Source organism: Elephas maximus, chromosome 3 (assembly GCF_024166365.1).
Source record: "Elephas maximus indicus isolate mEleMax1 chromosome 3, mEleMax1 primary haplotype, whole genome shotgun sequence".
NCBI lineage: Eukaryota > Metazoa > Chordata > Mammalia > Proboscidea > Elephantidae > Elephas > Elephas maximus.
The window spans coordinates 185,100,877-185,124,708 of NC_064821.1; the positions used below are offsets into that span (position 1 = coordinate 185,100,877).

At 46.4% G+C, this 23,832-nt stretch overlaps 4 protein-coding genes across 8 annotated transcripts; 3 read left to right on the forward strand and 1 right to left on the reverse strand.

Moving 5' to 3' along the window:
• The first annotated feature begins 891 nt into the window (after nucleotides 1-891).
• BNIPL (BCL2 interacting protein like) lies at nucleotides 892-6,755 on the forward strand. 2 transcript variants are annotated; one of them, XM_049880412.1, is made up of 9 exons: nucleotides 892-1,005; nucleotides 1,171-1,235; nucleotides 1,453-1,680; nucleotides 3,372-3,554; nucleotides 3,748-3,850; nucleotides 4,022-4,153; nucleotides 5,073-5,159; nucleotides 5,348-5,446; nucleotides 5,849-6,755. In XM_049880412.1, the coding sequence occupies exons 3-9, from the start codon at nucleotides 1,494-1,496 to the stop codon at nucleotides 5,898-5,900; spliced, it is 843 nt and encodes a 280-aa protein (XP_049736369.1). In that variant the 5' UTR covers nucleotides 892-1,005; nucleotides 1,171-1,235; nucleotides 1,453-1,493; the 3' UTR covers nucleotides 5,901-6,755. The 2 variants fall into 2 exon arrangements, with proteins under 2 accessions (XP_049736369.1, XP_049736370.1); XM_049880413.1 differs by lacking the exon at nucleotides 4,022-4,153.
• Nucleotides 6,747-8,807, forward strand: C3H1orf56 (chromosome 3 C1orf56 homolog). 2 transcript variants are annotated; one of them, XM_049880410.1, is made up of 2 exons: nucleotides 6,747-7,810; nucleotides 8,681-8,807. In XM_049880410.1, the coding sequence occupies exons 1-2, from the start codon at nucleotides 6,866-6,868 to the stop codon at nucleotides 8,699-8,701; spliced, it is 966 nt and encodes a 321-aa protein (XP_049736367.1). In that variant the 5' UTR covers nucleotides 6,747-6,865; the 3' UTR covers nucleotides 8,702-8,807. The 2 variants fall into 2 exon arrangements, with proteins under 2 accessions (XP_049736367.1, XP_049736368.1); XM_049880411.1 differs by lacking the exon at nucleotides 8,681-8,807 and adding an exon at nucleotides 8,483-8,511.
• Nucleotides 8,808-9,204: 397 nt separating this feature from the next.
• On the reverse strand, nucleotides 9,205-16,867 carry CDC42SE1 (CDC42 small effector 1). Its single transcript, XM_049880418.1, has 5 exons — nucleotides 16,720-16,867; nucleotides 13,208-13,523; nucleotides 12,555-12,665; nucleotides 11,788-11,876; nucleotides 9,205-11,538 (listed from the first exon to the last, which is right to left on the reverse strand). Exons 2-4 carry the CDS (start codon nucleotides 13,259-13,261, stop codon nucleotides 11,802-11,804), a joined length of 240 nt encoding a protein of 79 aa, XP_049736375.1. The 5' UTR covers nucleotides 13,262-13,523; nucleotides 16,720-16,867; the 3' UTR covers nucleotides 9,205-11,538; nucleotides 11,788-11,801.
• MLLT11 (MLLT11 transcription factor 7 cofactor) lies at nucleotides 13,974-22,741 on the forward strand. 3 transcript variants are annotated; one of them, XM_049880416.1, is made up of 3 exons: nucleotides 13,974-14,069; nucleotides 16,336-16,476; nucleotides 21,458-22,741. In XM_049880416.1, exon 3 carries the CDS (start codon nucleotides 21,464-21,466, stop codon nucleotides 21,734-21,736), a length of 273 nt encoding a protein of 90 aa, XP_049736373.1. In that variant the 5' UTR covers nucleotides 13,974-14,069; nucleotides 16,336-16,476; nucleotides 21,458-21,463; the 3' UTR covers nucleotides 21,737-22,741. The 3 variants fall into 3 exon arrangements, with proteins under 3 accessions (XP_049736373.1, XP_049736371.1, XP_049736372.1); XM_049880415.1 differs by lacking the exons at nucleotides 13,974-14,069; nucleotides 16,336-16,476 and adding exons at nucleotides 16,890-17,129; nucleotides 17,594-17,735; XM_049880414.1 differs by lacking the exon at nucleotides 16,336-16,476.
• Nucleotides 22,742-23,832: the final 1,091 nt, after the last annotated feature.

The following is a 23,832-nucleotide window of genomic DNA, read 5'->3' on the forward strand; positions in this document are numbered from 1 at the left end:
AAGTGTTTAAAGGAGACAGAAGACTTGTGAAGATGGAAACGATACAAGAGGCAGGAGAAAAGGCAGTAGATCTTGGGTAAGTATTGCCTTGCTTATTGGAAACAGGAAATGAATAAATAGCCTAAGAGGCTTTCCTACGTCCAGTTTTTACCCAGTCAAATCTTAGGGTTCCTAGAGGAGAGGAGACAATGAGGGAATTAATTTGCCAAGAAGGAATGGAGGTGGCTGTAGGTAGGAAATGTCAATACGGTATAGTAACTGGGTGACGGGATTGCAGAACAATCCCCTGGTTAGAAAAAGGGAAGTTTCTAATTTTGTCTGATAAACCTGCCCATATTTTCCATTTTCCAATCCGTACCTTCCAGAATGGCCATCAGGAAAGCTGACCCAGAACTGAGTTTAGGTCCAGGTTCTCCTTCCAGCTAATCTTTCCCTCCCTACCTTCCTTCTCTGCCCCGCCACCTATGCCATGGTTTCCTCTAGCCACTCCCCAGCACGGTAGAAGAAAGGCAGGCCTGACAAGGTGCCATCTTCCCCAGCTTTGCCCAGCGACAGCTGGGCGGGTCTGTCTGGGTTCCAGCCAACTGTAATGTTGAACACCTCTCACCCTGACTTTGTAGGTGGAGGCAAGCAACTGCCATGGAAGTAAATATAATTAGTTTCACATTCTATTTTTCCTCTGCTTCTAAACCTAATAGTTGGAGTAATCTGCTTTCAGCAAGTGGTGAAAATGGGAGAAATATCTGTCTAGGAGACAAAAGATCTGGGTTTTTTTTTAAAGGCCTGCTGTCTGCTGTCTGTACCTCAATTACTTTCTTCATTCCAATGTCCCCTACCTACAACCCAGCCCCATTAAGACACTGTCTATGTTGTCTCATGATAATCCTTTCTTCCGGGGGACTATCTTAGGACCAGGGAGAATGTAGAAGCAGCAGAACTAGGAGCTGCCCTGAGACTTGGGGAGCTGGAGCTGAAGGAGGACTGGCAAGATGAAGAATTCCCCGGGTGAGGAAGTGTGAGGGAGGTTGGGCTAAGGGAGGGATGGCGAATTAGGCCTGGAAGGAAAAAGAAAAGATGAAGTCAAAGCGAGGAGAGAGAATTGATAAACTGACATCTGGCTTGATGCCTTCAGCCTGTATCTTTGTCCCATTTTAATATCTTCCTCTCTAGATTGCTTTCTGTGGAAGCTGGCCCTTCTGAAGATCCTGAAGACCCAAAAGGAGACTCACAGGCAGGTAGGTAAAGTTGAAATGGCCTTCAGTTCCTAATTCTGGTCCAGTGCAGAGCTATGCCACCCTTATCCCTTTGCAGTTCTCTTTCTCCTTTCCCAAATGTCCCCTGTGTCAGGTCTTTCTTTTTCAGAGTTTACCCATATTTTACTTCCATATACAGGAATTCTAATTGGGTCCCCTAACTCTCACATATCTTTTGTTTTTTTTTCTCCAATCCCAGGTACGTACCCCAGCACTTTAGCTCTATGTGGCCGGCGCCCCATGCGTAAGCGTCTTTCTGCCCTAGAGTTGCAACTGGATCTGAATGAAGGGCCTGGAGGTAGTGGAGCTTCTTCCACCCATTCTGCACCTTCTTCTCCTGGTGGCAGTTCTGACCTGGACGTAGAGGAACTGGAGACCCCTTCAGACTCTGAGCAGCTGGACAGTGGACATGAGTTTGAATGGGAAGGTGGGAAACAAACCTGAGGATTAAGCTGGTAGAAGTAGAGGCCAGTGTTAAAGAAGCCCAGGATAGATTTAACGGTACTGAAATTAGAACTAGTAAGGTGAGGACTTAGAGATAAGGCCAGCAAAATCAATTTCCTCAGGATAGAAAGGTAGAGCTTATAGATCGAGTGTGAAAGTAGTCAGTAGGGGAGGGAAGGTCCTTTGTTTATTGAGAAAAACTTGATTGAATGACTATTAAATGCTCTCACGGAGCTAGGACTGGGGTTATAAAGATGAGTAAGATAGTCCCTACCCTCAGAGAATTTTCTGTTTAGTAGGGAATAAACATATATACAAATAAGTGCAATTAAGGGTTATGATCTACAAGTGTATAGGATACAGTCCAGCCATGGAAAAGGAGACGGTCGGTTCTGCCTGAGAGGTATCAGGAGTGGCTTCACAGAGAAAGTAAAGTATTGAAAGCTGAAGTTACCAGGTAGTTGGAGAAAAGACATTCTAGGCAGAAGAAGCAACTCAAGCAATAACATGGCATGTTGGGGAATTCGAAGTGTTAAGCATGACTATTTAGATGTGAAAGGTTGGGAGGTGAAGAGAGAATGACAAAAGATAATGCTGGAATAAGAAGACAGGGTCAAATCATGGAGGCCCTTGCTACCACGGTCAGGGGTTTAGATTTTGTCCTGTAGGCAATGGGAAGTCATTGAAATTTTTCATCAAAGGAGTAACATAATCAAATATGATGGCTCTGTAAAAGATTGGAAACAATCTAAAGGCCCATCAGTAGAGTATTAATGCTGTTATGGTGTATCCATACAATGGAATACTATGCAACTCTTTTTTTTTTTTTTAATATAGAAGTTCTTTCTATTGTTATGGAAAAGATCATGCAGAATGGTGGGTATAGAAAAAAAAAAGTAGGGGAGAGAAGAAAGCTTGCTCTTTGAGTTAGAAGAAACTAGAGGCAGGGAGATCAGTTAGGAGGCTAGTACAAAGGCCAGGTGAGAAGTGCTAAGAATCCAAACCAGTAGTGGAAAGGATGATGAATATTGTGGACGTAGATGAAAGAGGATCTGGGGTCCAGTTGGTTTCAGGGCTGACAAAGAGGGAAAAGTCTCAGATGACACACAGTTTTTTCTCTCAGGCAGCTGGATGGACAATGAGGTCATTCACCAAGATAGGAACTATAGGAGAGAGGAGGAAGAGAATGAGTATGAGTTCTGTTTTGGACCTGATGAATTGGAGATTACAGGGAGACACAGAGATGTCTACTCTAGGCATTTGGGAATATAGATCTGGAGTTAGGAGAGAAGTCTGGGTTAGAGTGGCAAAAGTGGTAGCCATCACCTTCCTGGTGATACCTGAAGACATGGAAATAGATGAGCTTGCCCAGGGAAAAGCATGTAAAAAAAGAAATAGAGAATCTAGAAAAAAATCTGATTCTATCAAGAGTCGTAGACCTGCCGTAGTGCAAGGTCATGCCAGGGCCACAGGCTAGTGAAAAAGTGGGGATAACGAGACACAGCTGAGAGAATCCAGCAAGGTATTGGGTTGATAGGACAAACTAGGGCTAAAGAGTCAAGGAAAAAATGAGGAATGAGAGATTGGAGTAATAAACCGTAGGAACCTGGGTAATATACAGGATACAGAAGGAGAGAATTCTGCCTTGTTGATCCTTCCATCCCTCTCTTTTAGATGAACTGCCCCGGGCAGAGGGTCCAGGACCCAGTGAGGCAGCTGAAAGGCTGGGTCGGGGTTGTGTGTGGGATGTGGCTGGAGAAGATGGTCGTCACTGGAAGGTATTTCGAACAGGACAGCAGGAGCAGCGAGTGGACATGACTGTCATCGAACCCTATAAGAAAGTCCTATCTCATGGAGGTAATAGCTGGCATAAAGGAAGGGGTAGGAACTGTGGCTTCTTGAATAAAATGCCTAGGCTAGAGACTGAGTTATTGAGTTCAAAATCCTTCCTTGTAACTTCCAGGGACCCTGAGACCCTCGACTTATACAAGTGTACTGTCTATCAATACGTATTTGTTGGCTGAATGAATTTTTCTCTTGTCCTCCCCAGGTTACCATGGTGATGGTCTCAATGCTGTCATCCTCTTTGCTTCCTGTTACCTGCCCAGAAGCAGCATCCCCAACTACACCTATGTCATGGAACACTTGTTTAGGTGAGGCAAAAGGCCTGAAGAGATACAGGGAGGGTATTAGGGAGGGAAAAGCAAAAAAAATGATCGCCTTCCAAGATCAGTTGAGCCAATTACAGAGTTTACAATAATCAGTCCCTTTCACTCCCCACAATCCCAAACACACGCTTTCCCTGGCAATTTCATCCCATCCAGGTATATAGTGGGAACTCTGGAGGTGCTAGTAGCTGAAAATTATCTACTTGTTCACTTGAGTGGAGGCACAAGTAGGGCCCAAGTTCCACCTCTGAGCTGGATACGCCAGTGTTACCGAACCCTGGATCGACGGTGAGACCCTAGGACGAGAGGGCCTCAACTCTCAATCTTCTTTCTTTTCCATTGTTCCATTCTTTCTTCTTCTGTCTAGTCCCTTCCTTTGTTTCTATGTCTTCTAAACCCTTTTCTAACCCTCTCCTGTCTTTTGTCCTCTCTCAGAGTCAGGGAAATCTGGTTTCAAATCCTGCCTTTACCACTAACTATGTGACCTTGAACAAGTCACTTAACTTTTCTGGTACAGTTTCCTTATCTGTAAAGTGGGACAGTTGGACTCTGTCCTATAGGGTCACCATGACTCAGAATCCACTCGACCGCACACAACAACAAAATGGAAATGATAGTACTTTTGCCACTGGGTATTTGAGGCAATCAAGTGAATCACTGTAGTGTATTGCCTGCACACAGAAAGCAGTCTTCCTTTTCTCCCGATCTTGCCATTTATTTCACTTTCCACATCTCCATTGTCTTCTTTTCTTTTCCGTCTTTATCCCCAACCCATATATTTTTTTCTTTAGCATTCCTTTTTTTTCTTTGTTTTCCCATCTTCCTTTTGCTCACTTTTCTCTTTCTTCATACTCTTTTTTCCAGATGGTCTTCTTCCATCTGGAGTTTGTAAAAAGTCCTGATCATGGAGGAATGGGGAAGCGTGAAAAAGAAAGTTAAAAAAAAAAGGCATAAGAATGAGGGAGGGAATAAGGAAATTGTGTGAGGGAAGAGCAAGAAGATAAGTGGGGTACAGAAGATGAGGCTGAGGGATCCTGAAAGAAACGTTTTTTAAGAATGAGGAGCACTGGATGGCTGAGATTATACCTAAAGGAATGGGGATTAGACAAAGCTGCCAGAGAAATCTAGAAATAAGTAAGGGAAGTTAAAGTACAGATGATTGCAAGAGGTGGAGGAAGAAATAGGGAAATCTCATATTCTTCTTCAGGCTCCGGAAAAATCTGCAAGCCCTAGTGGTTGTCCATGCTACGTGGTACATGAAGGCATTTCTGGCGCTGCTTCGGCCTTTCATCAGGTACTAGCTCTCAGGACAAGGACTCCCTTCCCCCTTTTTCCAATTTAAAAGTCAAGATGAGGAAGACTTTGCCTCACCCTGACCCTTTCTAGTCTTAACCACTCTCTGCTTGCTACATTTCTGTTTGCAAGGGTCTCCGGGAGCCCTCTTCCCAGTACAGAACACACTTGATTTATCCTCTTTTTCAGTTCCAAATTCACACGAAAGATACGGTTTCTGGACAGCCTGGGGGAGCTGGCTCAACTCATCTCTCTGGATCAGGTCCACATCCCCGAAGTTGTCAGACAGTGAGTCCTGAGCTTAAGGATGAAGGTTTGGGGTGGGATGTATAAAGCCAGTCCTCACTTTCTAAATGCTTTAGGGGAGATACAAAAGAAGACTGCACACACACAGAGAAGACATTAAAGACTACTGCATCTAAAAAGAACAAATTAAAAAACTATACACCTAAGTGCTGAGGCATCAAGGAATAAAGGCGCGATCATAACACAGGAGTTAGAGGAGATTCAGGCCAGTCCTGGAAGGGATATGTTGGCGGTGAATAGGAAAGTGTATTTGGTGGAGGAGGCGTGTTAGGGAGCAAAAGATCCTAAGTGATGACTCAAGCCTCCAGTCTTCTAAGCTCTTCCAACTCACCAGTGAGTAAGACCCAGGCCATTCTGCCCCAGTACTTTCTCTCTCTCTCTTAGGCTGGACCAAGATCTGCATGGCTCAAGAGGGACCTTGCACAGGACTGGATAAAGGGCCTTAGAACCAGGCAGAAATATTGATCTGCCCACCCCTGAAACATCTGAGCTGTTTTGTAAATCATCTCACCCTCAATATCAGTGCCACCAGATCTTCACATCTTCGTGGGGTGTCATACCTTCCGTGACCCTACTTATGGCAGGGCTTTGAGGTCTGGAACCTCACCTGCTTGGGTGACTTTCGTGTCAGCTGGCTGTAGCATAGTGAGTGTAGTGACAAAGGCATTTTGGGAAAGTGGAGCTCTGGATTTTGGTCCTGCTTTAGAAAAAAAAAAAAATTTTTTTTTTTTTTTTTAGTTGGGTTTTAGTTGTTGAAACTTGGGCAAATAATTTCATCTCTTTGGGTCGTCTTTTCCTCCTGTAAATGAAGGGGCTGAGATCCTTTCCACCTTGACAACTGTAGCAGGCAGTGAGGTGAGAGGTGGGCGGGAAGAGCAGGGCTTAGCTGACCACAGCCAGCCAGCCTGCACCCTGTGGCAGGAAACAGCTCAGTACTCAGCCCCCAGCAACGCTCACTAAATCTTGAAGAACTGCTGTATTGCCACCTGGGAGCCTGGAAAGGCGTGCTTTCAAACCTGTATTTTTGCCCTCTTTAGTAAATTCAAATATTGAGCGTTTTAATAAACTGCGATGGGACGTTTGATTTGGGCGTCGAGGAAGTAAAGGACTCTTTCCCCAGCCCCTTACACCAGAATCCGTTACCACGGTCCGTTTCTGGCTCTGGCACCTGAATTTTGCTGCAGAGGTTCCCTAGGATTTTTAGCTCAGGCCAGGGTCTGCGGAGCGCCCGCGGGGAGGGCCGTGGGGGAGGGGCATACCGCGCGCGAACAAGGCCCCCCCCCCCCCCCCGCGGGCCTCGGTTCAAACGACCCAGTGGGTCGAGAGTGAAAGGGAGGGAGAAAAGACAGGAGCCGGGCCTCCCTCGCTGGCCTCTCTCCCAACCCTGAGCCTCCCAGCCCCATGGTCCCCGCCGCCGGCGCGCTGCTCTGGGCCCTGCTGCTGAGTCTGGGGTCCCGGGCGGCGGGGGCCCAGGGCCAGACACAAACTCCTTCGGGGCTGCAGCGGGTCAGTTTCCGCTTCGGGGGCCCTATGGCCAGTAGCTACCAGACCACCAGCCGGACTGGCAGTCCCTGGAAGACGAAGGTAACTCTGGAGGATGAGGAAGACGCGGTGGCCACCGCTGACCGCCTGGCAGGCCCGGCGGCCGCCGAGCTCTTGGCCTCCTCTGTGGCTACCGGCGTCAGCCGCCCACGCGGGTCCGGGGAGGAGGAAGGGGCTTTGGAAGAGGAGGTTTTGATTAATGCCAGAAGGAATGGCACCAACCTGGAGACTCACTACACGAGTCCCAGCACAAGATTTCCAGCGAATACCCAGGAGCGGGAAGTCAGGCTGACTTCAAGCCTGATGCCCTCCGCCTTGAAGTCTACTGCGGAGCAGCTGGGCTCCGAGGCCACCCTGAGCCAGTGGTCGACGGCCGGGGCCACTCCGAACCGGTGGCCGCCACCGTCTCCCACAGCCATGCCGCCTGCCGAGGATCTGCGGCTGGTGCTGATGCCCTGGGGTCCGTGGCACTGCCACTGCAAGTCGGGCACCATGAGTCGGACCCGGTCGGGGAAGCTGCAGGGCCTGTCGGGGCGTCTTCGAGCAGGGGCGCTTAGCCAAATCCGCACGGAGCACCGGCCTTGCACCTACCAGCAATGTCCCTGCGACCGGGAACGGGAAGAGTGCCCCCTGGACACAGATCTCTGTCAGGACTGCTCCTCTCAGTCCAGCACCAGCCGCATGCCCACCAGCCGTATGCCCAGCCCCAGCCCCAGCCCCGCTCTTGCTTTTTGGAAACGGGTCAGGATTGGGCTGGAAGATATTTGGAACAGCCTCTCTTCAGTGTTCACAGAGATGCAACCAGTAAGTGTTTGTTGATGGATCTCCAAAGTCCTGATAGCCAAAACCCTGTTGCCAGCCAATGTGCTTGCATGAATTTCTGACTTATTTTCCATAGTTGTTTGGCTACTGATTCATAAAATGCATTGGTTTTTCACGTTATTGTTGACCATTAATTCCACCCTATTTCTTGACCAATTGCTGGTTAGTTGGTTGGTTGGTTATTAGACATGTCTTATTGGTCATTACATGATTATTGACCAAATAAGATTGTAGATATACAGACTTCTTTATGCACAGATAATGGATATGAAGGGATTAAATATTATTCAGTAGTTTTCAACTTATTAATGCAGCTTAACGGTAAAAACAGCCAATACTGGCAGTCTTACCGGTGCACTTTACCTAGATAAATCCTAACAACAAACCTGATAAGGTATTATCCCCACTTTACAGATGAAAACTGGGGGTTAAAAGGGATACATTTACAAAGGTAGTAAGTGGCAGAGCCACAAATGGGATTTAGACCCAGGTTTGTTTGGACACCAAAGCCCATGCTTGTGACCACCACTCTATGTATCCAAAATAACTGTCGATCTGGCATTCTTCCCAGCAACCTAAGAATTCTCAAGGAAGGACAATACCAAGAGTTCCTGAAGGTTCTGACTGACCTGATCAAATATTCTCCATCAATAGGGATGACAGGATCTTTGGGGACCGGGAAGGGCAATGAAATGTGTCCTTGATCATTTTGCTGGTTTGTTTTTCTCTTTGTGTCCAAATGGGGGAGCAGGGTTGAGAGAATGAGGGTATGTGGGAGGTGGGATGAAGCAAGAAAGGGAAAAGAATTTAGATGTGATTGTAACTGCCCCTTTATTTTCCTTCCTTACCCAGACAGAGAGAAACCAGAGGTAAAGACCACTTCATCCACAGGAAGAGACGGTGTCAGCATTTCAGCCCCTCCACCCTTTTCAATCCTAGCACCCACTGGATATTTTTACTACAGAAAAACAAAACTGAAAAAAGCACTGTTTGGTCTTGTGCCTTTTTTATAGAGGTATCTGAAGAAAGAGAGACGGTTAATCTCTTGAACCCCAAAACTGAACCGGGTAGCCAGCAACATCTGACTTGGTCCCCTACTCCCTTCCCTAGGATAAAGTAATGTTGGTCACTTCCCAAGGTTGTTTTAAACAAGACTTGAAAAACTCCAGAGAAACACCAATTAAAAAGAATAGGAAAAACAAGGACTCAAGCCCTTCAAAGATAGTGGTCTTCTCCTTGCCTTCACAGTGCTTGACCCTCCTCAGGAAGGGCAATGTTGGTACAGAATTCCATCTCCACCACTTTCAAGGAGTTACACCATCAGCCATACTGATTCTTTAACCCCATACACACCTATAGTGATTACTCTGCAACTCTTTTGCTTAAAAATTTTTTATTTGAAAAATGTTTTTAAAAGTTCAAAAAATTTTAATATAAATTACGACTCTCAAACCCATTCCCATCACCCTAAAAATTGTTTAAGTGATGGTAGCATACACATTAGAGAAGGTAGCTAAAGGCAAGAGAGCACCAAAGGAAAGAGAAGATTGTGTCCAAAGAACAGGTATTAATTAGAATGAGGCTGAAGATCAGAGAATTCAGAAGGCCTCCACCTTTCTACCCTGTCCTGTTAACCGTTCAGATCTAACACAACTCTCAAGCTATTGAGCTACTTAAGGGTAACAAGCTAAGCTACTTTCAAAGCAACTAGCTTGACTGAAATAGTAAACTGGGAGTATATCTCTATGATCAATTTTAGACCCTGAAGAACTGCAGGAAGTACACTGAAATTTGGAAAATTTAAAACCTCAATCACTGTAGATGGGGGCAAACTGGATAGATGATGGAATCATCAAAGTGGATCCCAGTTCCCATGTTCCTGACCCCCACTACTACAGAACAGGATGCTTCCTATTAAAGAGCGAACAAGAGACCCACCTTCTTGTCTCAGTAAACAGGAGCTCATTTGTCTTGTTCTGCCTTCCTAATCACCCTGCAAGGAAGGAGCTAGAACAAAGAACACCTGAAAAAAACTGAAAGCAGCAGCCTGAAGACCCTGCTTCTACACTGCTTTCCCACCTAAAGGAAGGTGGGAAGTGGGACCTGGTCTTCAGACAAAACTCCCTGAGTCTTATCCATGTCTGGTTCTAGTACTAGGGCACAGAAACAGAGTTTAAATTTGTGGAGGACAAGTTGGGGTGTCTATAGCACTATTCCTTTTTTCTTCCCTTCCCCCAGTTCCACCATACCCTATTCATGTCTCCACACTACAGGAATCCCTCCTCCAGACAGCAAGAATGGAGAAGCACGGTACATGTCCATGACAGAGACATGAAGTCAGGCAAGCATAGGCAACACACCAAATGAAAAATCATTTGGAGACATCTGCAGCACTATTGGCCCTGCTTTACAAGAGGTCCTAGCTCAACCACGGCTCAGCCTTAGGATGGATAAGGGGCTGGGGGTGGGGTGGGGGCATGGAAATCACTTAAGAGAAAAATATCTTGACTCTATAGAGCTGTGGTTCTCAAGTAGGGGGGCAGTTTTTGCCCCTAGCGGACATGTGGGAACGTCTGGAGACATTTTTGGCTGTCACAACGAGGGTGGGCCAGAGACGCTACCATATACACGACAGAGGGCAGCCCCCCACTACAAAGAATTATCCAGCTCAAGATGTCCAAAGTGCCTAGACTGAGAAACCTTGCTCTAGAGCCTCCCCCTGCTCTCATGCTGTGAGGATCTTTAGACACCTAAACTCGCAGATGCTTGTTTTTAACCCGTTTATCTTACCACCTCTCCTGTCCTCAATGGCCAGGAAGTCCTCCCTGAGATATAAATCCTAGTTTTGCTGTATTCTGGGTTTCTCTCCAGACTCCTCTTCCTCCCCTCACCTGGGCCAGCAGGGAGGTTGGCAAAGGGCTGGCCAGGTCCCCAGAACTTAAATGGGTGAAGGAATGTCATCAGGCTAAGACCCACCTCTTGACTCTTATTCAGTGGGAAATTAAGGCTCCTGACAGAGTTGGGGTTAAGGACAGAGGTAGTAGTGGTAATTAAGAGAACACATCTTAATTTAAAAAATAGGAAAGATGCTGGGGAGCTAGTAATGCTACAGAAATACAGGGTTAAAGGCCTAACTAGAGAAAAACTCTGGTGGTGTTGGCAGAGAGATATTGAGGGGCTGTGAGCTTGAAGTCTGAAATTGAAAGAGAAAGGGTGGACTAAACAGTGATTACCCTCTCAGCCTCTGCCTGGTATCTGCTTCAGTTCATTCCAGGGGGGAAGAGGGGAGGAGCTGGGAGGTAGGGAGCTTCTCAGCAAAGCCAGCTTCAGCTTTGGTAATCTCACCCACCTACCCCCATGTAAGGAGTTCCAGGTTAAGAGTTTAACAGCTGGCACCCAGACGTCATTCAGGAGACCAGAACTCATCCCAGGTTCTCGGAGAACTCCTAACTCAGATCTGAGGGTATCCAGGCTTCAGCTGAGCTCCTCTGGCCAACCAGTAGTCATGTGGTCAGTCCTGCTGCCTTGACCCCATCTCCAGGAGGGGCTACAGCCAGAGGAAGTTGAGGGAGTCCAGCCCCCAAGCCTTCTGAAGCGCTGTTAGACAGAAAGGGAGAAGAGGGGCCCTGGGGTCACTGGTTCTAGGAGGGATCTGGAGAGGGCAGCGTATCTTCTGGGCTGGACAGAGTGGCGCTTCGAGACAGCAGAACCTGGATTAAAAAAAGGGGGGGAAGACAAGCCTCAAAACAGGCCTTATGAAGAAGGCATCACCTAGTGCAGACTATTTCCACAGTGTGCTCTTTTCTTTGTTCCTATCTATTTGGACAACTCTGTCTCTCTGCCTTTTCGGATCCTACCTTTTTTAAAATTCTCCATTCTAATTCTTTCTCTTCACTTTCCATTCTTGCACCAGAGGATCAGGGGCTGGAGGTGTTGAGTGGGTTTCTCTGATCACTCACCATTTCTATTGGAGCTATAAGCCCCGAGAACTGCTCCATGACCTGTCTCGGTTTCCCTTGGATCTCATTTGCTCCTGAACTGCACCTGTCTGTGAAAAAGCACATGTGAGACTTTATATCCCACATCCCACAGGAAGAGGTCTCCCCGTGCCCTCCAGGGAAGGGGCTGACCCAATCTCCTTTACAATAAAATCAAGCTGAAAAGATTAAAACTAACCACCATTACTCCCAGGCAAGTCTCAATGCCTCCTTTCACACCCTGGCCTTTATGAGGATGATGTAAAATGTGTCTCCTATTATTATATTTATTATATTAAATGTTTCTCGCATATTTACCTGAGCTTCACAAATGGTGAAAAGATTCCTTCTTCACTCTCTGATTTCCCTTATTTTGAGAGCAGAAATGCATCTTGGACGTAATTTAGCACAGATGTGGTCAGCCTTTTTCCTATCCTAACATTTCCAATCATAATATCACTTACTGTGGCACTGAGACAGTAGTTAACTGGGAAATGGGAAGATTATAGCTTTTGGGGAAAGTCCTCCAACATCCTAATGAAAAATAATCTGCTAATTGTAAAGACAAAGAAACCCAGGCCCAGAGACCTGAAGTGCCACATCTGAAGTTACTCAGCTGGTGACCAGGACTAGAATTCCAGATTCTTGCTTCCCCATCAAATATTTTGTTCTGTCCTCTGTTTGACCTTTCAAATAGAGGAACAGTCTAGAACACACCTCCATATCAACCTCTCCCATTCCCTTGTTACCATGGCAAGTCCATCTCCAGCCCCCATCTCTCCAGACCCAATATGAGTCAGGTGGACGAAATTCATTGGTTCCCCAATCATGGTCCGGTCAATCCGTCTCCTCTTCTTCTTCTGTTTGAGGAAAATAGGAGAGTCATGTTTGATATCCCCTCCTCCAGTCATAATGGAGGAAGGGAAAAGAGTCTTGAAAACCACACGGGGAGGAGCTAGGGTCTACTGGTAGAAGGACATGTGACGTTCTAATACAGAAATCATGAGGGTATAAAAGGCAAAGATAAAACAACAGAAACACAAAGAGAACACAAACTAGTGTGGTAAGGACAGTGGCCTGCAGAGTGAATACCAGACAAAGGACAAGTCAAAGTCACCTCTGGCTGATGAGGAAACAATGGGGAAAACTAACAGGCAATAATCTCCACCTACAAACCCCTGCCCAACTCAGAATAGATGGGAACAGGAGGTAACAGCTAGAACTATTCACTTTCCATCACCCAGCTCCCTTTAATCCAGGAACATACCTGCCTGGCCACAGCAACTATCCTGGCAGAGAAGGAAGAAAGGAGTGTACTTTTTAGACGGCAGATCCTAGATGATGTATCTATTTCACAGTACACGGTAACTGATTTCTGTGGTGTAGGAGTGGGGAGACTCACCGGCTGGGGTTTCTCTACCACACAGCAGCCCAGTTTGTGCCAAAATTCACTCATGTTCCCTGATGGTTCCAGTTTCACTCCTCTGCCTGAGGCCCCAGAGGGCTCTTGCTCTGACGCCTTGGCTGCCCACTCCTCACTCCCTACAGGTGTGACGATACCCTGGGTTCACTCAGCTGGATGGGTTTAGGAAAAGCCGAGTCCTTGGAACCCTTAGCTGATCAGTGAAGACTGGTGTCTCAGACCCTGCGAGACTAACAGGGCCAAACAGCAGGGCGGAGCAATCAGGCACAAGGTTGTCTTCCTCAGACCTAGAACACTGGATTAGCAAAAAGCAAAGAAGAAAGGTTAATAAGAGATCTCTCCCACCCTTGAGAAACCTCCTGATGAGCCCACATCTTCCCAACTCTCCCTTAGCGGCCCTAGTCCTACCCCAGTACTAATCTTCTCCGAACAAAAGGACCTCATAGTTTGACTCTCAGAAAAATGAAGAGAACCAGAAGGACATCAATGGGTTAAGGAGTGTGGCTGGTGGTACCAAGGGAGAGAAAGGGGGCTAGAAGCACTTAGGCTGAGGATGGGAAGGAGGCCAAAGAAGAGTGGCAGAAATGAGCAAAGTTTGGGGGTGCTACAAGCTCTAGCTCCCTTCTCTCTGGCTTTAGGGTAGAAGGGGAGGGGCATTTAAGTGACTCTGAAGAGGAAATGGTGGTTTTTCATTTTTTCACAAACAAAGCCTCCACCCTGCCCCTTCCTTTTACCTTGTCTTGCCCTAAACACCTAGATTTTCTTTAAGAACAAGAAAGGCCTTGACCACCAACATCCTAGGAGACTAACTGCAGCACGTTGGACCTCAAAGCTTTCTACGGTAAGCAATTTCTTCCTTCAGTTCACTGCCCTAGTTCCTCCTCATTTCCCTCTACTGAGATGCAACCCCTCCCAGAAGTCAGTTAGCAGTTCCTTTATTACTTGACTTTGAGATTCTTGGCGAAGGCTGTGTACACACTGTTCATCTGTGTATCGCTGTGCTCCTGCATGTATACCTCTGTTCACAAATATGTGGCACGGCTATGTCTCCGTGTGTGTCTTACATACAAAATCTGGGTATAGACTGTAGGTATATGTGCCAGGTAGCCTCTGTTCCATGAGGAAATCTTTTTCCAGTCTCCCCACCCTCTTCACATGTCCTATCCTGTCCTGCTCTGCCTCACAGTTGATAGGGCCCCAGCCTCCTTCCTTTCTCCCCTCATGCTGTGACCTGTTTGCTCCTCCCTCCTCAGCACTTCCATCCCAAGGTTCATTAGCCAACCAGACACAAGGAACTTTCCAATAGCACCAGTGTCCAAGAAAGAAGTTCCTCCCCTTCTCACTACTGCCAGCCATCTGGGTTTCCTCTATATTCACTGGACTTTCCCAGTACAGACAACCTCAAAGATTCTAAACAGGGTGGTTTCATGAATATTACACCGTTAGCATGAATAGGAATCTCCCTTTCTGATGTCCTAGCACCCTCGACTGACCTAAGAAATGAGAGATGTTTTAGCAGTCTTGAGATTACAAAAATACAGAGACACAACTTCTAAGGGAGGGAATGACCTAGGAGTCTGGGCTTTCCCTTACTTTCCTTTTTACTACTTTAGGGGAGGAGTAACCAGACGGGGCGGAAGTGAGAATACAGCCGTCCAGAGAGGGGAGCTGTGGTCAGTGGGGAAGTCAGTCAGTCAGCCACAGGGTTTGTCATGATGGTGGTGGTGGGTGGTAAGGGTTGGGGCAGGGGCAATGGAGAAAACAATGAAGAATCAGAGGAAACCCCCCCCCCGCCCGCTCCAGACAGGCTATACTAGACTGGACTTTCCCCAACATCTCTCGCCCCCCCCCCCTTGCTCAAAGCTGAGTGGACAGACGTGGATGGTGCTGGGAGGGGAGAGGAGAAAAAAGGGGGAGGAGGAGATAGAAGGAAAGGGGCAGTGGAGGAAAACAAGGACTTTCTGTTCCTTTTCCAGGGATCTAGCCAGAGCTGGGTGGAGGAAAAGTGTGTGTGTGGGACTTGGCATGAAATGACCAATGATGATGAGACGTGACCAGGAAATTCCATTCCCCAGGACATCAGGGTCTCTGAAACTTGGGAGTGGGGTAGGAGTGTGGAGAGGACAAGGCAGGGTGACTGCGGGAGGTGAGGAGTGGGACAGAAGGCAAACAAGGCTAGAAAAGGAAGTAAGAGCTACTGGCTGCCACTCTCCTTTAAAGCAGCCAGAGAAGGGTGGGTTGAAGAAACAAAGTCTGAGCTGGTGGACTCAGGAGGACGAAGCACTCAAATCCATTGCCCACTATTTCAACCACACATTCAAATGGAAAGGGCTGGGAAAACAACAGGAGGGATCAGGATAAGGCTACATAAGGCCACATCCTGACAGCCAAGTAGTGCTGAGAACTTGGCTTCTCTGTGCCCCAAATAGGAAGAGTGAAATACAGAGCTGGGAAATACACCCCACCACCAAGGTCACACTAGGACTTAAGGGGACTCAGGCACTGGCTCCCAGCCCAAGACAGAGTTTTTCTTCTTTCTGTGTGAGAAAATGAAAATGAGGTAGCCAGGTGTTCTTTTGGAAAACTCAGGCATCCAAGGTGACCCTGGCCCCCAGGCCTCAAAGCTGTTGAGGGGGTGAGAAGGAGATGGGATGTGAGGAGGGTTCCAGGAAGGAGGGATGTACAGAGGTAGTTCCCTGGTCCGGTTCTAGCCCCAAACCGGTTTTCCCGGTTCCGCTGCCTCCTGCCCCAAGGTCTCCAACCCGCTGCCTGACAAGCCTTCACAAGAACCAACTGGAGAGAAAGAGAAGAGAATTGAGAAAATGGAGTGGGCAATTCTGGCCATAAGCCCAGGGTTGCAGCTGGTCCCTGTGGAGACCCTTGGGACAGGGAGGGGTGCTGAGCAACCCTGGAGACGGGAGGCTGAACCCCACGTTTCAGCAAAGTGACAGGCATTTGCCCCAGCATCAACCCTGCCCTTCCCCAGGAAAGGACTTTTGGAGGCTAAAGAGGAAACGGACCCAGGCTCTAAGCTCCTCCACCCCATTATATTCAGTCACATAAACTCTATTTCTGTCTTCCCCCCACCTCCCGCCATCGCTACCCAGAAATTCTCTGCTCCTCCCCACCTCGAACTTGGATTGGGACCTCTCTGTGGATCTTTCTCTTTTCCGTGGGTGCCTTAGTCTGACTTGGACCTTCCAGGACCCAGCTCCGCTTCACTGTGTCCGGCACGCGCCGCCACAGAGGTTAGTGAAGCTCAGAGAAGTCCCTTTCGCACGTCGCCCCCAACACTCCAGTCCTTTCTTTCTCTCCCACGGGCGCGGATGGGGACTGCTACCAAGCGAGGCACCCTGTTCCCACCGACCCGGCATCTCCACGGCCCCTGCCATCGTCCCTCCCCCCGCCGCATCCGGTGCGTCTCCGCCGGGCGGGTGGCCGGGCGGACGGCCGGGGCGGGCGGGCCGGGGGCACAAACTCGACGGGCTCACCTGCTCTTCTCTGGCATCGAGGCGCCCGGCTGCAGCTGGCGGGACTCCGCTCCGCGCCGCCCGGTGCGGGGTTCCCGGGCTCACTCCCCGGTGCGGTGGGGAGCCGAGGGCGGGCCGGTAGAGGTGGGGCTGGCGGAGGGCGGAAACGGCAGCTACGTGATTACGAAACCCGTGCGGCTCGGCGCCGGGCGCACAGCTCCTCCCTGGACCGACTGGGCGCTGTACCGAAGAGCGGCGGGTAGGGGGCCCGCCGAGACCGCCGAAGGACGCCCCGCCTGACACCTCGATGTGAACACCTCCATAAGGGCCTGGCACCTAAACCGGGCGCCTGGGAATCTCACGCTGCCTTTGCGCGCTGGGCACTGCGGGGCTAAACCAAGCGGAGCCCCGTATCCCCTAGACCCAACCAAGTACGGAGATTCACACAACCCCCGTCTTCTTGTGCTCTACCCAAAATGGAAAAGGGCTAGGTTTATTCACCTATTTGTGAGGGCAAGCAGCAGGGATTAGGGGGACCGGTGAATGAGTTTTTCTGATTCTCAAAAACACATCATAATCTGAAATCCTTAAATTGGGGAAGTAAAGGACACTGCCCTTTCCATTGTCTACAGAGTTAAAATCTTTTAATCCATAAACATAAGATTAAAGCAAAAGACAATTGCTCATTCACTGCACGCCAGTCAGCATGAGGGTGCTGGAAGAGATGGAGAATAATTTAATTGTACAGACCAGACCAGTAAACCTACGGAGATGCCTTAATCCTCTCCCTCCCCTCAAGTGTTCTGGAACCTGTCATTTGGAATAGCCGAGTCAGGCAGGGAGGAGGTGGGGGCGGGGAGTCCTTCCGCCCTTCTTAGGAGGGGCTGCATTGCAGGGGGAGGTTGAGCAGACAGACTCAGTCATTGAGAGCGAGAGAGTGAGAAGACAAAGCCATCAAAGCCTCTGCAGCCTTCTCTCCAGCCCAGAGCAGAACCCGGAGCCCCAGAGGCACTTCACTAGTAATTCATTGATAGCAGGTAAACTAAACTGAGGGAAGGGGAAGGGGGGGAGGGTTGCAAAGATATAAGAGCAGCTTCCTGTGGTTAGGTTGAGAACCCCAGGTGAGGATGAGCTTGGGGGACAGTTCAAGAGGAGAGAAGGGGGCGCTCTGAACAATGGGTAGTTATTTGATCACTGTTTTACATCTCTTTACTAAGATCACCTTGCTTGCTGTCCTTTATATAAATATTTCTAACCATTTACATGTAGTTATTGTCTCTCAGCATTTACCTTCTTATTTCAAGTATTTATTTTTCTGTAACTCATTGTTCTCAGTATTTTAATCTCCAGTCTAACTAATTATACTTTTGTTTTTAAGCTATTATAATTTGATTTACCAGGTTTTTGATGCATCTTTATCCCTACCATATCACTCTAGCCTCTTCTCTGTATTTCCAATTTTTTCCTTATCTTAATGTTTCATTGATGTTACTACCCTCACCCCTAAACTTATTTGTCTCTGTAGGAGGGAATTTTGGGAGGGAGGGATATGGTATAATATTTAGAGTAATCCTGACCTCCCTTTCAGCGGTCTACTCCCCATCTAAAACCTTTGCTCCAAAGAAAGAGGCAGCTTCTGGTAGGAAAGGGGGGGACGCCCTGTGTCGGAAAACTGCTTGATCCCATATTGAAATCAGTATAGCCATGGGAGCTACGTATGGGGACAGATTCTGGAAAAGTAATGTTTATTTGCAGCTCAATGAAATAGGTGGGGGAATGACATGGCTAACAGGAAGATCCAAGCTCAGGGTGAGGTACATACGATGACACACCAGAGAGCGTCCATTCCCGTCTAGCACCCCTCGCCCCTCCGCCATCCCCAGCACCATGGCAGCATGACACAGCAAGGCCCTGTTGGGTAGGCCCTGGATGTCAGTGAGGCCCACAGAGGGTGAGGGCAAGGGGTATTCAACTATGTCTATGTGGCTTAGAGCAGGTGTGTCTTTTTAATCTGTATATTCTCTCATCATGTATCTAAGAATATTAAAAAAAAAAAAAAAAGGGAGAGTTTATTAATTACCTTTGCCTAAGATATCTGGGTAATTTAAAATGAAGGATAATGAGAACATATTATTGTCCATGGTACTGTCCACGCCCTTTCAGATAAGTAAATCATGTAAAGTAGTGCCCATACCACCATGAGGTATGGGTAGAGAATATCTGGACAGAGAGGGAAAGCTAGCTGAAAAGGGACCTTTTGCAAAATGTGGGGGACTTGGAAATTAAAACACATCACATTAAATCTGAATTTCATTACTAATGTAAAGGGAATTTTAACTTTTTTAAGGTGTAGTCGGAAACCCTGGTGGTATAGTGGTTAAAAGCTACCGCTGCTAACCAAAAGGCTCGGCCATTCAAATCCACCAACCGCTCCTTGGAAACCATATGGGGCAGTTCTACCCTATTCTATAGGGCTGCTATGAGTTGGAATTGACTCAAAGGCATTGGTTTTTTTCTTTTTTTTTTTATGGTGTAGTCTTATGTTCCTGACTTGATTTTAAATGCCACATCCACTTGTCTTTCTAGAATGCATTCGGTACTCTCTGTATGTGCCTCTATATGAGTGGTATAACTAGAGATTTTAGGACTTTAGCATTTTGTAAAAATTCCCTTTAGCTTTTTTAATTGCAAGATAAGTTCTTCCAGGCACAGACAGGGACTGTTTGGGCAGTATCTATGTACAAATACACTGAAAAGTTACCAAATTGGGAATGATGAGACATGAATCTATCCAAACTGGCTGAAAGCCACTAGCTAATTTCTAAGGTGCCTTCTACTTTTAAAATTTGATAGGTTTTTTTATTTCCTCCTATGGTTCTTGTTTTTTTTTTTTTTAAGCCTATTATGTGCCCAGCATTATGCTAAGCTCACTCTGGAGGGTACTTGTAAGAGAGGGAATATAAAAGAAGTCAGCTAGCTAAGAAAATACTGGTAGTATTATAAGAAAAAATTCCCTGTGGGCAGAAGTCAATAACACTATTGACTCCTAGGGTTGGCTTCTTAGGATCGCTACGGTCCTAAACTCAAGCAGAGGTTGGTTTATTAGTACCTACAACCATTTTCTGTATCTTTCAGTGCACGTGTCTCTGCAAATGACTGGAGATGATCAGAGCTGAATATTGTAGGATGATGACATCACTTTTCCAGCATGATCCCCACCCTGCTCCAGTCCTCCCTGCATCACCCTCCTTCTAAGCAGCTTCTCTGCTGAGTAATGTTCAGTTCCCCAGGGTTTATTTTGGAACTTGAACCTGCCTAAGAAGAAAAAGAGGAATTTAGAAATTGCTTTTAATATTAAAAACATCTCAGTCTACCCACTCATCACTCCTAAAGCCCCTACACTCTTCCACAAAACCCTGTTCTAGATTAAGATGTCCTTTTTCTGCTTTAGTAATGTCATTTCATATTATATGGGGGCATCTCAGAGCCTGTTGAAGACAGCTAGCTAGGAGTCTCATTCCTTGTGAAAGCTGATGGGGTGTGTTGAAAGGAGGCCTTTTGAAACTTGAGATTTTATTTTTGGAGACAGGGCAATGTTCTTTCTGCTCCTTTGGGAACATTTTAACTAACGCTCCTTCCCTTGGCTAGTAAGCAGCAGGGTGGAGGCTGCAGGGAGATAGAATAGCCATATAATATCAGGGTGTGGGTGAGGTGAGCAGAAAAGGTGATAGAATTAATCATTAAAGCATGAAAAAGTAGCTGATTCTGTTAAAAATCTTCCCCTTTTGATCTAAACTTTGCTTTTATTACCTGGAATTTCTAATCCATTTGCACTCAGTACTATCAGATGTATTCTAGCATTGGGATCAGAGAAAAGGAATCCCATTATAGCATAGGAAAATTCTTTTAGAACCTGGGTTTTGCTCAGAAGGAGCTAGAGAGAAAAAATCTGTTAAGGCAGAACTGTGGGCTATATAGATACAAGATATTCATTGTATTAAATAGCGAGGGAAGATTAGTTAGCAGCTTTAACTGTGCAGAGCTCAGTACTTGCGAAGGTACAGAGAAAGTAGACTTGTATTTACCCTTGGAGAAATTCCAAGTCTTTTGAAGAAGATAAGACCATCACCTACACAAGACACATAATAGTGACTTCTAACCCCAAACAGATATAGTCAGGTAAACTTCTACAGCACTGCTGGGGGGACGCTGGAGGAAATAGGATAGATGGAGCTGGGAAAGTTTAAGGATGTCATCCACAAAGAAATCACTTTATAGTAGAGTTTAGAAGGCAAGAAGGAAAACAGAAATGTCATGGAAAACCTTTTCAGAGGTACCATGACCTAGGCAGGAAGAAATCCAATTTTTGTAAATATAGGAAAGATTCCTCAAGGGACTTATACAGAATCTTGAAACTAGAGTAGTATTTTAAGATGGAGAGTGGAGAGAGTTAAGTAAGACAGAGACGAATGTAACTGTAGCCGAGGATGTGTACTGCTAGGAAGAGTGGGGCCAGATTTTGGAAGGCCTTAAAAACCAGACCCAAGATCGACTTGATGCAGTAAGCAGTAAATAACTCATTCCAAGAAGAAAAAAATTAGGAATAAGGTCGGAAGTGGTAATGCAGGAAGGCTGCCTGTCGTAGGGAACTTGGATTATGTGCAGAGGTAAATAGGGGTGTGGAGTTTATAAGCAAGGAAAGATCGTGGGCCACAGGAGATTGCTATAGCATGAAAACTGACAAGTGATTTCTTTCTAGGGAGCTATGAGAGACCCTGTGAGTAGCCAGTACAGCTCCTTTCTTTTCTGGAGGATGCCTATCCCAGAACTGGATCTGTCAGAGCTGGAAGGCCTGGGTTTGTCAGATACAGCCACCTATAAGATCAAGAGCAACACTGATGGCAAAATGACCGGACAAGCAACCAGAGCAGAGCAAGAGAAAACTCCTGAAGGCGATGCCCTCCTTGAGTACAGCACCTTCAACTTCTGGAGAGCCCCCATTGCCAGCATCCACTCCTTTGAGTTGGACTTGCTCTAAGGCCAAGACTCCTCTCTCCCACCACCTTGCCCTCATTGTCTTCCCTTTCAGCCCCCTCCTTTCCACACCTTTCTCCTTTTAATCTTGCCCTCTCCCCTCCATTGTGTTGAGGTGGTGCTGATGAATCTGTCAAAGTTGTATTTATTTATTTATCTTCCTTCTCCATTTCTCTCAAAAGCCCTCAAGCCACAAAGTAAAGGGTTGAAGCAATGGAATATTGGGCCACAGGGATTCCCCTTTCCCCCCTCAGATACTAACTCCAGAAAGCAGGCCTGATGAGGGCATCAAAGAGCAGTACGGTAGGGCAAAATAGAGGACTGATTTTTTACTGCATTTTAATCAGCCTAGGAGATTGCTCAAGCCTTCCTAGTTTCCTGTTCAGTAACCAAATATTTCTTCAAGGGTTGATGAAAGCCTCAGCAGTTTTAATTTGGGATTATCTGCTACAAAACAGTAGGATTTCTAAAATGCTAAGGCGGTAAAAGACTCTTGCTTTTTTGATCCTACATGTTCTTACAATATACTCTTTTCCTCAGATAAATTGGGGTTGCATAAAGATGTAAAACAGGAGGAAATAATACATCATGAAAAAGGAAAATAGAGGAAAGCATTCCATCAATTCAGAAAAAGCTAAGCGTTCCCTTTCTCAAAAATGTGTTCCTTCAAGCTTATTCATTGTACAACTCTGTTCCAAACTGTGGGTTGAAAAATCTAGCTGAGGAAAAATTTAAAATTTTATGATGCAATCTTGTTGACTATTATGATAATCTGTAAGGTTTTGACTCAACCTTTTAAAAGGCATACGGTTTGGTGTTTATTTCTTGCCCTCCTGTTATATTTGCAATGTATAATACTGATTAGTGGGCCTTGGGCACAGTTCTTCAGCCACCTTGAGACCATGAGATGTACAATCACATTCTGAACCTACACCTTGACCCCATCCCTTCCAAAGTTATTGCTGCTGATTCATGCTGCCATTTACTCATTTAATAAAGACATTCAATCCCAGGACTGAATTCTAGTTTTCTCTTCACAGGGAAGAATTATAGATCTCAGAATTTAGCCTTGCTTTCACATTCAGCTTATAATTTTATCTTTCTAACATTCAACTTTGAGGAACAATGAATAGTCTTTCTACGTAAAAATAGTGAACTTCAGGTTAAACGGTAGGTAATAGAAGTGAAATCAACTTAAAATTAGAAAGGTAGTTAGGGAGGAAAAACCCACAAGTAATCACTCTTTTAGGGCCCATCTGGTTGCCTGCTGACTACTAACGTTTGTATTTCAGGTAATAATTCTCCTAGATGCCTCAGGAGGTACCAGCGGTCCTAAATCTGCTCATTACCTCAATCTAGGTACCTAAGAAAATAAATTAATTCACTCAAATGTTATTTGCTTACTCCAAAAAAATCTGAACCTAGCTTAGAAAGTTTGTGTGCCTACCATATGAAAGGCACTGACCAGTGTTAAAGGATGTAAACAGGAATGAATCAAGAATCCTACTCTCAAAGGTAAAAAGTAAATACGAATGGACGCCTGGGTTGCACGCAAATGGACTACTAACGGAGAGACTGGCTGTTCAACTCAGGTGCTTCAGAAGTAAGGCCTGGCAATCTGCTTCCAAAAGAAGAGCACTTCTACTCCGCACACATGGAGTTTGCCATGCAGTGATTTCAGGCAACCAACAACAAATACCAATATGGACAATACCTGGCAGTATGCCATAAAATTACCCTAGCAGTATCTAGACAAGTTCAGAGAAGGGAGAGTCACGGAAATCTTCATCCTAGGCCTTAAAAGGGCCACCGTCAATAACAAAAACCAAAATAAAAAATGGGGCTAGTAAGGTTTAGTGATGTGTTCTTTTCTATTTCATGGATTTTTGTACAGACGACTCTGGCTGTCAGGACCAGCGCAGTCGTCTAATCACAGCAACTGGATTTGCAAACCGTAGGCTTCTTCCTTTTCCAAATAGAAAAACCAAGCTCTTCGTCCTGGAGTCGAATTCCGACTCATAGCGACCCTATAGAAAAGAGCAGAACTGCCCAATACGGTTTCCTAGGCTGGTATCTTTACGGAAGCAGACTGCCACATCC

What these genes read in the sequence shown, in the direction of transcription:
- BNIPL (XM_049880412.1), top strand. Translation starts at nt 1,494, where the DNA reads ATGCGTAAGCGTCTTTCTGCCCTAGAGTTGCAACTGGATCTGAATGAA. An exon ending in ACATGAGTTTGAATGGGAAG is followed by an intron (nt 1,681 to 3,371) that starts GTGGGAAACAAA and finishes CCTCTCTTTTAG; the next exon opens with ATGAACTGCCCCGGGCAGAG. An exon ending in CTGCTTCGGCCTTTCATCAG is followed by an intron (nt 5,160 to 5,347) that starts GTACTAGCTCTC and finishes CCTCTTTTTCAG; the next exon opens with TTCCAAATTCACACGAAAGA.
- C3H1orf56 (XM_049880410.1), top strand. Translation starts at nt 6,866, where the DNA reads ATGGTCCCCGCCGCCGGCGCGCTGCTCTGGGCCCTGCTGCTGAGTCTG. An exon ending in TGTTCACAGAGATGCAACCA is followed by an intron (nt 7,811 to 8,680) that starts GTAAGTGTTTGT and finishes TTCCTTACCCAG; the next exon opens with ACAGAGAGAAACCAGAGGTA.
- CDC42SE1 (XM_049880418.1), bottom strand. Translation starts at nt 13,261, where the DNA reads ATGAGTGAATTTTGGCACAAACTGGGCTGCTGTGTGGTAGAGAAACCC. An exon ending in TGGTAGAGAAACCCCAGCCG is followed by an intron (nt 12,666 to 13,207) that starts GTGAGTCTCCCC and finishes TTCCTCAAACAG; the next exon opens with AAGAAGAAGAGGAGACGGAT. An exon ending in CTGGAGATGGACTTGCCATG is followed by an intron (nt 11,877 to 12,554) that starts GTAACAAGGGAA and finishes GCTTTTTCACAG; the next exon opens with ACAGGTGCAGTTCAGGAGCA.
- MLLT11 (XM_049880416.1), top strand. Translation starts at nt 21,464, where the DNA reads ATGAGAGACCCTGTGAGTAGCCAGTACAGCTCCTTTCTTTTCTGGAGG.